Below are 12,099 nucleotides of genomic sequence, written 5' to 3' on the forward strand. Positions count from 1 at the left end.
TGAGATTTGTTCCTGAAAACGATGGCTAACCAATGTTTTCCTTGTCGGTCGACTCTATCACTGTTTACGATGTAGGCTCTAGGGAACTGTGTCATTTCATCCGTTGGTAAGGTATTTCTGGTATACACTCCTTTCACACAATGTTTTGTAAACATGGATTTGATCTGATCGCACATTCTAACTCGTATCCATTCATGATTGAACGTATCGAACGTTACGTGAATGATTTGTATATTTCCAGAAACGAATCGAAAACTCCGAAGGCAATACAAGTAATGGCTGGAGGAAGTGCAGCGCTGAATTTCATTTCAAGTCTAGCATTTCCACGTTTTACCAAGTTTATATAGTCTTCCCCCAATCCACTCGGATCCAATTAGAAAGCATATAAGGTGCACCCATTACCAAAATCCTCTCTGGTAATGGTAAGTCCAGCATCTTTATTGAGCTTTCCACAAACTTCAAATAAGTTCGTACATGCCACTTCATATTGCCGATTATCTCCAAAGCCGAGTTTCAATGGCTAGATGGAACACTCTCTCCATTTACATACAACCTTACGTCAGTGGCATTGAAGTGATATAAATAGAACGGGTTGGATCCGTAAGGACTGTTTCCACTCTCTTATCATATCAAACCAACCACCAGAGTACTAGGGCGAATGGTAAATAGATTGTCCCAAATGAACTCACTTGAACTTTTGTTGATGGTGGTTCTCTTGACTTCAGTACGTTGGAAATAATAACGTGCAGGTTTCGTTTCAATCTGTTTCATATAGTTGACGAGGATACCCGGATCTACTTTTATTTTGCACGCTTTGTATACACAGTCCAATATCTTTAACTTGTAGGCAATTCCTTCCTCACCTGATATGACGAAAAACGGATTGGTACTGCGATAAAATTTAATCGACAGGTCAACACCTTGGATTAAATGTGACCATGTGAAAATATGTCTTCAAAACGTCGTCCTTCCATTTCGAATTCTCTAATTATCTTCGTGAAATCCCGACGAAGGACTAGACCTGTGTTTCCTCCTGATTTTCATCTGTAACTGTTAAATCAACAGCATCTTTCATAAAAAGCGGTGATTGCAGTTGCGATTTCTGCTCGTCTGAACCACTGTTCAAAATCGTTTTAAGGTAAGTTTTCCACGGGTTGTTTGAAGTACTGACGGAGACAAGTTTATTGTTCATATACACATCGATTTGATACCACATGGCTTGAAGTGGTAAATTAACAATACTAGTCCTATCCGTATCATCAAACGCTTCACCGTTACCTTTGACGAGCTTTGCGCGAACGTACAGCCTACTCCGTCTCAAATCCATATATTCAGGACCCAGTCCAGAAATGAAAAATTCAACTGAAGAAGCATCTGATCTCTTCGTATTGGCGGCTCTTTCCACGGCTTTGTTAATAGCTGATCTTAATCTTTGTACGTAACGCCATTGTCTTTTGTTTAAAACTATATCACTTGTTGTTGGGATGATTCCTCTGAAATGACGAATGCCTATCCAAAATTTATATTGTTCTGGTAAACCAAACTGTTTGAAATATCCACATAACGTATTATTGATTCCACTGTTTTGATAATCTACTGCTCCTTTAATCTTTATACAGTCGGTATAGTTAGTATGCTCACTCTTCTTAGTCATTCCATTGGTTAAAGCTAAACCTGTAGGCATTAAAGCCAGCAGGAAAACGACTCCAGTCCATTTTATAATGTTCAAATACATGGTATATTTTTCATAAATTGACGGTAAATTTGAAACCACACTTGATTGAGATGGTATTAAACTTTCCGTAGAAAAATTGGTCGTACCTCAACTGTATCAACTAAATCAATTCAGATTCACAAGATACTGTTTTTTAAATCATGTTGTGTTCTGAACGCACAGAAGTTGCAATGACAATTTTACATGAATGTTACGCTTGTATACACAACGGTTTATAAATAAAAGTTCTCCGAATGGATTACAACTTGAACAGCTCAGCATGCTCTCTTGGACTTGATGATCTTCGCCTAAGATACAAGGAACAATGTCTTCGAATTCTGGTACAACCTGTCTGACTTCAGTAAATGTTCCTTTAAGAGCTTCCCACTTATCGTATGTTAAAGAAATACCTTTCTTTGTTGGGACGATTTGACTTGAATCAGGAATCTTCCAACGCTGTCTCACGTCTAGCTGTTGGATATATTCTATTCACAGAAGGTCATTTCAGGATTTCCGTCAACGTCATCAGTCATCTGCCCTATTGCATTGTCTATGTCACTAACATACATCTCCAAAAGCAACCATTGTGATAAATTCAAAGCTATCCCTTTCTTTGTTGGAATATTAGTATTTGCTGATTTTTTCTCGTATTTGCGAATATGGAATTTATCACACCATTCGTTAGCAACGACAAATATGTCCCCGCCTATAGAATGATAAAATGCATCTATCTTTGCTCACTCCTATAGCATCAGTCACTGAACATTTCAAAAGATTAACCATGTTTGATTTTCCCTCCATAGCCAGTGCAGTGCAAAAACAATCGAATGCTTCTGAACCTCTTCTCTGAATGATGGATATTAATTGTCTAGTTCTGGAATACGAATTTGTCTGTTGTAAAATATCTTCCTTCAATTCATCAGTAAGTATTCCGCTCTGGTACAGATGATCTATTATAACATCCACCGGTGTTTCTCTGTCCAATTTCACGAAGTTACGCTGAAGATAATCTTTGTGTTCTTTCTGCATGTTGTCAGTAGCTGTGTTTCACTTAAACTGATATCGTGAAAAGCTATTTACAATGCTTTTATACGGTTTTATAACTAGGAGTGTCATGATGAGAGTAAATACTAATAGTCTTAGTTTTTGGGGGTATAGTTAGTGCAGGGGTTATTACCTGTTATTAAACTGAATATATTTGCTCTATGCTCTGGAGTTAAAATAGGTGCAATTATTATCTCAGTTGTGCGAATACGTCTTTGAAAACGATGATGATCAACTCCACACTGTATCCAATGACCTTTGCTTGCCTGCCGGTATGCATAGGACCAAGATATCACGTGATGCATTTTCTTTATTTTTTCTCCTGGTAAAAACAGAGTCTACAAAACAAAATACATCAGTCATAATTCAATTGCGAAGTTAGCACTAGTTGCTTGATATGTTAGAAAGTTGTTAACATTTACTCACACTCTTCCTTTCTTTTGAAAGTACGTTTGACATAGCAAGTGAACAGATTTATTTTTCTTCAAGGGAAAGATTTTATTTCAATACCCAATGTTTTAAACTCTAAACACCTCTGTTTTTTACGACCTCTTATATTTATAAACAATTGAAACTTTGCCTCCCTCCTTTTTCATATTTTATGACCCTCTTAGATGAGAGAGTGTTTTTTTTACATTTAGAGGCTCAACAATTACGACCCTTCCTCATCTTTAAAAATTGTTGTGGTTTTATCGAGTGCTTTTTTGAGAAAAAAAATACATGCGTTGAAAGTTGTGGGTGTTCCGATATATGCATTTTTTATGACCCCAAAGTTGTGGTGTTGTGAGTGTTCACTAATCATCTCATATTTTATGACCCCAAAGTTGTGGGGTGTGGGTAGTCAGTTATCATCTCATATTCTATGACCCAAAAGTTGTAAGGTTGTGGGTATTCAGTAATCATCCCATATTCTATGACCCAAAAGTTGTAAGGTTCTGGTTGTTCAGTAACTATCCCATATTTTATGACCCCAAGTAAGCATCCCATATTTTATGACCCCAAAGTTGTGGGGGTTCGGTATTAATCATATACTACTATCATCAAACAACTGATCTTAGATAACACAGTACTAGTGCATACTTTTTACGTCTAACATTAATCATAATTCCCATTTTGATTTTGTCACGGTTAACCATATTCTCCAACCATTAGTCGGTGCTTCTGCATTGGTATCACTACGTGTGCATTTCAGCACACATCGACAGATCTATCAGATGAAGGGTAGTGAAATCTTACGATGTTTGCCGGATGACTGCGAGGGAAGCCTAGAATCAGTCGAGGACAGGAGCCAGTATATGTGATTTTACAAAGTTCAGACAAACATTCTTTTCAATATATTATTAATTTAACTGATGCATACTTAACCAGTTTTGGAATTTACTTAAACCGTACATGACAAGAAAGAGCTTTAGGGCTATTGTTTTGTTGAATGAAAACCAAATAAAAAAGTAACTGTATATATTTTTGTTGTTAATGTTGGGTTTTTTTAAGGGGGGATTCGACAGGGAAGGTAGTTTGAGAACTTACTTCCACAAATAACATGCATAGTATAACTTCCACCGTGGACTTTTCTATTTTTGAAGCAGCACTTTCGTGTGCTATAAATATTGCCAAGCAGATATAATATTCCAGAGCTAGAGGATTTTCTTATTTTAGGTTCTGATTAATAGAAAGATTCTAAATTGAAGATTAATAATAGTAAAATTGAAGTCATCGATTCTTAGCAGTAAATACAAGTAAATTTTTATGTTAAATACAACCACACCAAGGACAATTGTTTTTTACTAGCCATCCGTTTTAATATCGACCAATTGATATAATTCCTGGAGCAGAGCTTATTGATAATAAAAAAAGCTGTATGATAAAATTGAAAAACTACTCTAACTTCTTTTCATTATTTTAATTTCTGTAAAAACTTTAAACCACAAAAAAGAAAGAACAAAATGTATATAATCTAATATTATTAATTTAATATTTTGAAGGATTTGTGATTCGTTAAAACTTTATCACATGTACACATGTATTTACTCAGGTGGCACACCAATACTTTAGCTTTTCATAGGGCATATTACACAGGGCATACAGCATGTTACTAATAATACATTATATGAATCCCCAATTTTACATTGTTCATGCAAAAGTTGTTGATTGATAATATAATAATTCGTCCTCAGTCAATATGCTTCTCTTAGGTCGATATAACCTCGTATCGACCTCATACAAAGGCTATAATTGTATAACATCTAGCAAATTCTTTTGAATTTTTCGAAATACTAAGAATGTTATACCCTAGGAATAGATTACCTAAGCTGGATTTGGCAAAACCTTTCGGATTTTAGGTCCTGAATGCTCTTCAACTTCGTATTTTATTTGGTCTTTTTGACTTTTTTTATTCGAGCGTCACTGATTAGTCTTTTGTAGACAAGACGTGCGTCTGGAGTACAAAATTTGAATCCTGATATCTATGATGAGTTTACTTTCGATGTGTTGGTGTATTTACCATTTCAATGCTGTTTGCATGGGTGTTCTCCGGTAAAAGAATCGGGCATTTTCCTTGCATTGCATTTGGACACAATCGATAATTCGTGTTTTTTAGTTGACCTTAGTAAGTAAAAATTAAATCAGCAGAATAACAAGTCAATTTTCTTAACAGGTTTTTTTTTCTTTCCTCTTTGTGTAATATGTCATGAAAGCACATTTTTGCCATTTTGATGTTCTATGTGTACTGAATTGTCTATATATGTTAATTTACCCAATATAATATATTACACTTAATGGACTAATCTACTTTTTTTTATCTTGTATTCAAATGAGGATTAAACACTGCCTAAAAATTAAACCATGACACTCTTTTGATTGTTAAATTGTTTTCTGTCTGTTGTCTCCAAACGAATATTATACCGATTTTACACCTAATGCACATTTTAAAAAATATGTTTTTATTTGTGATTTAGAAAATAAAAAAGTTGCAGGCCATGGAACAAAATCAGGTTTCTTTGTGTAAGTTTATAAATCCGTGTTTTATTACACGAACTATTTCATTACTATTGTATGATTTAAACTGGGTCAATGAGTAGTTAAATTACCAAAAGAAATAACATTTTTCTGCTTAATTTAACAGCTGTTCACTTAAAACAAAGATTTAAATCAAATACAAGTCATTGATTTCCACGTAATGTATCTTATGAATTTGATCTCACTTTCAATGTAACTTGAGACTGCAAAATTGTTGATTTGTTATGATCACTGGAGTTTGAAAATGTTATATATCATGTATAAAATAATATCTTAATTCAGATTTTGACAAGGCACGACGAGAAAATGATAAATACACATTTTGGGAATATGCTTCGTTTGAAATGTACGTCTGTAACGGTAATGCTTCTTATTGGAATATGTTTTACAATAATAACATTGCTGTTTATGACCTTATCTTTCTCAACAAACTATTGGGTATCATATACAGTTAACAGAGACAATCTTACGACTAATCAGAGAAATGATTATAGTTTAAATGGGAGATACGCATATTCTAGACACCGCGGTCTTTTTCGTGAGTGTTATCCAGTGAAAGAATCGGGTGTGTTTCTTGCATTGCAGTCGGACACAATCGATAATTCGTGTTTTTTTGTTGACCTTGATATTCCTGGTACGACCTTCACGACTCTATCTAACCACTATATGAATAGAGTACATTTACTCAGAACATGTATCGCTTTTTTCATTATTGGAATAATCTTACTTATTGCACAGTACGTATTAGGTATGGTTATCCTATGTTATCGCAGACGATCAAAATATGCGTTCATAGCAAGCTTTCTGTCATGTTTGGTTGCTGTTTTCGATGTTGCAGCCATTGCCTTTTGGCACGGAGCCTTCTATTTAGAGCAAAATAAAATCACTGACACTGTCGATAATGTGAAATTCTTCAATTCATGGGATTTTGAAATAAAAATTGCTACAGACAGCAAGTTTGGTTGGTCTTATGTCTTAGGTTGGATAAGCTTCTGCTGTGCCATCTTTACTGCAGTAGCTTATTTCATAACTGGATCAAAATTAAGCAAGAGATATAATAAAAAGAGAACTAGTGTAAGGTTCAAACCTAGAAGGATAAAGGCTCGATACAACAGGAACAATCGCTATGGTGGTGTTGTCCATCCATGGTATCTAACAGGACGTGATGGCATGTACATGAATTATCCGTATATTTACGAACCAAATCCATTTGTGAAAATGCAAAACTCAGATTTTGTCTTTGATGATTATTTAATTCCAACCTCTTTCCTTTATTAACTCTGTGAGATGATAAAAAAAGTGTAAGAAAAAGAAAGCTGTATAATTTTCCACGGATTTTATTTAAAGACTAAACATTTTGTACTTTATATTACTATCCAACTAAGTGTGTTTGGAACAATTTATTTGTTGACAAACAACCGATCAATAACAAAATTAATTATGAATTTTAGCATTTACTGGTTTAAATCCGAGAAAAAGTCAAACGAAGTTATTTAAGTAACTATAGTGACATGTATTGTGCACTGCCATAAAAACTTCTAAACCAAATCAATCGTATGGAAATAAAGTGGTGTATTGATATACCATAAAAATTATGGACATGGCGTAATCCAGAATGCTATTTCTTAACGAAAACATTCGCTTATAAGAAGATATAGAACTGCATTTTCAGATTGTACAGTATTTAATATCGGGATAAGAGAAACTCTAAGTCGTATAACTTTATCCAGCAGAAAGTGATGCGTTTTATTATAGTCCGACATTAAATGTATAGTGTTTCATATGAAAACATAGCAGCCCATTTGCAGTATAACCCATGACACTAGTATCGGATTTCGTATATTTTATATGCACCTTATTTGCTGTGCTTAGTGATATCTACACTGGCTTCTATCATGTATATGAAGGTTAGAACGTCATTCTTATTTTACGTTCTACATTATGATAGTGTGTAAATAAATAAGCCTATATGTAGACTAAACAAGTACAACTTGGTGTTCCTTATTTGATGTAAATATGAACAACAAGAAGATTTTCCTCCATCCTTTACATCAATAAAAACTATTCATGTTCCGATTTTCACATACTGTATCCAGTTTGAAGAAGGCTCTCTTAAAGACGTTAGTACTGTCATTTCTTAAAACCTTTTACATAAATATTGTGGCCTTGATCTTTTAATCAATTCAATACGATTTATGTTTTTTTTAATTAGCAAAGTACTATAGCAAGTATCGCGAAAGGTAATCCAAGACATAATCTCCAGATCAAGCATTTTGTGTAATTATCTATTTCGATAAAAATTATTCAATGGAATGTCACAATATCAATGATTTTGTCTGCAATATTCGATCTTGAAGGTTTTGCTCGGAAGACCAAAATAAACTCGTAAAATATTTAAGAGGAGAAGGTTGTAAATTTATTTCCCATTTGTACTCAACTATTGATACTACTGGGAAAAAAAACTAATTTCTATATTCAGAAATAAGTATTGACATGAGCTCTGTGAAAGCAGATAAGCATAATTGGGTAAACAAACATGATATTTCAACATACGAAAACTCCTTTCAAATCTGAATTTAGTTTTAAAAACACAATTACTTAAATTAAGTAATTTCAATATATAGCTAAACATGTACGAAGATACCAAAAACATAGAAAAAACTGTCATATAATTGATTGACTGATAAAAAGTACAAAGGGATTGCTGAAAACAAGCTATTGTGATTTTTGTTACGAATTTTCTATGTCCAATGACCTTAAATACATTGAACGTTTTATTTATGATGATTTTGTTGAGTCTGTAATCTGAAGGTTTTATGGTAAGTATCAAATAAACTTATTTATAACATTAGCAATAAGCCATGTAAATGAGGTCATGGTCAGACGAACCATTCCAGAAAACATGCATACCATGGAATCATTCCATACACCAAATATAGTTGACCTTTTGCTCATGGTATCTGAAAAACAGACATAACCATGAAAACTTCAAATTCACCAATGAAAATGAAAATTCACATTGGACACTGCAAATGAGGCCAAGGTCAAATGAACTACGCCAGACAGACATGTACACACAACAATTATATCATACACCCACAACAGCTGAGCTGTTGCTTATAGTATCTGAGAAACAAACCCAACTACAAAAACTTATAATTGACCAATGAACCATGAAAATGAGGTTAAGGTCATATGAAACCTGCCAGTCAGACATGTACACCTTACAATCATTTCATACACCAAAAATAGTTGACCTATTGCTTAATAGTATCTGAGATATGGAATTGATCACTGATCTATGAAATGAGGTCGAGGTCAGTTGAACCATGTCTGACTGACATGAAGAACTTGTAAGGAACCCATATACCAAATATTGTTATCATTTTACTTGTGATAAGTATTTCACATGACAAAAACAATACTTTTTTTCAATTTGTTGCTACACCTTTAAAATGAGGTCAAGGACCATGGACATATGAAAGACTGAAACTTCATAGCATAAGCTAAGGTATCTATCTGCATATAAGGCATGAAGCATCAAGGTATTCTACCACAAAGCTTTATACAAATAGTTCACGCTGCCCCTGTCCCTGCCAGATAGTAATCCCTTTGTCTTGTATTCCTCAACTTTTGTTGAGACAAAACCTTTCTTTTCCTGAAATTTTCAAAATTCAAAGAATGTATTGAAGTCCAAAGAAAAACCAGAACATCTATGGACACCATGCCTCGCCGGCACTATCACGTTTCATATTTAGTGAACCATGAAATCTCAGACCAAATCCTAATTTGAAACTTTCACCAGGTTCAACCCACCATTTTTCTTAAAATGTCCTGTACCAAGTCAGGAATATGGCAGTTGTTATCAAATAGTTCTTTTCTATGTATGTTGGCGTTTGTTTTTGTTGCACTTCGGTATTCCTGTTGTTCCTTTGTTTTCCTCTTATAGTTGATGTGTTTCCCTCGGTTTTGGTTTGTAACCCGGATTTGTTTTCTCTCAATCGATTTATGACTTTTGAACACCGGTATACTAGTACTGTTGCCTTTATTTGACATAAGTTTGAAAAAATTCCACATCATAATGAATGAACCTTTTCAGAGGTTACTATGGGATATGGGTTTTGCTCGTTGTTAAAGGCCTTGGGTTGACCTATAGTTGCTTTCATCCATGTCCTTTATTTTCTGGTGTGTAGCTGTCTCAATGGCAATCATACCACATCTCATTATTTCAATATGTGTTTAAGTTTCAAGTTGATATGACCACAACTTCTAGGTGAACTACCTTAAACATTAAAACCTGAATCTACCTTCAGCCAGAACTATAATCTGATCAGTGAATTTCAAAATTTGAGCCAAAATCCAAATGTGACAAAATTTCAAAAGTTCACTTTAAAATGAACATGTGTACTAAGTTTCAATTTGATGATTCCACAATTTCATGGTAAACCAACTCAAACCAAAACTTTACCCTGATCAGTGAACAGTTAAACCCTAATTTGGTGTATATTTCAAAATGTGTATTGAGTTTCAAGTTGATGTGACGACAATTTCATGGTAAAGAAGTTTAAACCAAAACTTTAATCTGATATAGAAAGAAACACACAGATGGAAAAACACAATGTCTATTTCTATCTTAGGTTGGCCATACAAAACTGAAATGTTTTCAATACTCATCTGTAACTAACTATATGTATAGTGGATTCCTCTGAACTGCATACTCAAAATTTCATAGAAACTTTTACAATTTACAGGAATTTGCATATAACAGAACAAGAGTGCGCACGCTGAAATGTCTCGCCTACTATACTGACCATTGATTTTATGTTGATAGTCCTACATATAAAGTTTTACTACAAGTATCACATTAACATTTATGATCCAAGAAAATGAGGTCAAGGTCAGATAAACCAAGGCGGAAATGCATGTACACCTTTAATACAATCATTCCATACACAGAATATAGATTACCTATTGCTTATAGTATAAAAGAAACAGACCAAACCATGGAAATTCTATATTGACCAATGAACCATGAAAATGAAGTCAAGGTCAGATGAACCCTGCAAGACAGACATGTACACCTTAAAATCATTTCATACATCAAATATAGTTGAACTATTGCTTATAGTATCGAAGAAATAAAGTTAACCAGGAAAACTGAACATAAGCAATGAACCATGAAAACGAAGTCAAGGTCAAATAAAACCTGCCAGACTGACATGTACATCGTAAAATATTTTCATACACCAAATAAAGTTGACCTACTGCATACAGTATTAGAAAAACAGACCAAAACACAAAAACTTAACATTGAGCAATGAACCGTGAAAATGAGGTCAAGGTCAAATAAAACCTGCCAGACTGACATGTACATCCTAAAATATTTACATACACCAAATATAGTAGACCTATTGCTTATAGTATCTGAGATATGGACTTGACCACGAAAACTTAACCTTGTTCACTGATCCATGAAATGAGGTCGAGGTCAAGTGAAAACTGTCTGACAGACACGAGGACCTTGCAAGCTACGCACATACCAAATATAGTTATCCTATTACTCATTATAAGAGAGAAATTAACATTACAAAAAATCTTAACTTTTTTTTTCAAGTAGTCACTGAACAAAGAAAATGAGGTCAAGGACAATGGACACATGACAGACGGAAACTTCATATCATTAGGCATCTATATACAAAGTATGAAGCATCCAGGTCTTCTACCTTCTGAAATATCAAGCTCTTAAGAAGTTAATTAACGACGCTGCCGGGTCACTATCCCTATGTCAGGCTTTCTGCGACAAAAGTCGCAGGCTCGACAAAAATGAAATAATGAAAACAAAGATATTCTTCACTTTTTTCATCAGTAATTGTATGAAAATTGTTAAATAAGCAGTTAGAACACTTGACACACTTGTCAAGGACCCTGAATGTCAATACAAACAAACTGCATACCTGACACCATCGTCTTAAAATCTCCATGGTACATGTTTTACTATCAAAGGGGTTAAAGGTCAAAGTCAAGGTCACAGTGACCCGACTTCAGTATGCCACACACAGACTTTCCATGATGCATCCGCATACCAAGTCTGGTCAACCTTCGTTCTACAGTATCACAGTTGTGCACTGGACATTATTCAGACAAGGTTTTACTATCATAGGGGTCAAATGTCAAAGTCAAGTTCACAGCAACTAAATTTGGTATATGAAACAAAGCCTTCCCATGATGCATCCACATTCCAAATTTTGTCAACCTAAGTTCTACAGTACAACAGTTATGCCCCAGACATGAATCAGGTAATGTTTTATTATCATAAGTCAAAGGTC

General features: G+C 34.3%; 1 protein-coding gene across 1 annotated transcript; it reads right to left on the reverse strand.

Moving 5' to 3' along the window:
* Positions 1–984: 984 nt before the first annotated feature.
* Positions 985–2,743, reverse strand: LOC127712016 (uncharacterized). Its single transcript, XM_052218173.1, has 3 exons — positions 2,495–2,743; positions 2,009–2,203; positions 985–1,050 (listed from the first exon to the last, which is right to left on the reverse strand). The coding sequence occupies exons 1-3, from the start codon at positions 2,741–2,743 to the stop codon at positions 985–987; spliced, it is 510 nt and encodes a 169-aa protein (XP_052074133.1).
* Between the last annotated feature and the right edge of the window lie 9,356 nt (positions 2,744–12,099).

This window comes from Mytilus californianus, unplaced genomic scaffold (assembly GCF_021869535.1).
Source record: "Mytilus californianus isolate M0D057914Y unplaced genomic scaffold, xbMytCali1.0.p SCAF_8, whole genome shotgun sequence".
In the NCBI taxonomy this organism is placed as follows: Eukaryota; Metazoa; Mollusca; class Bivalvia; order Mytilida; family Mytilidae; genus Mytilus; species Mytilus californianus.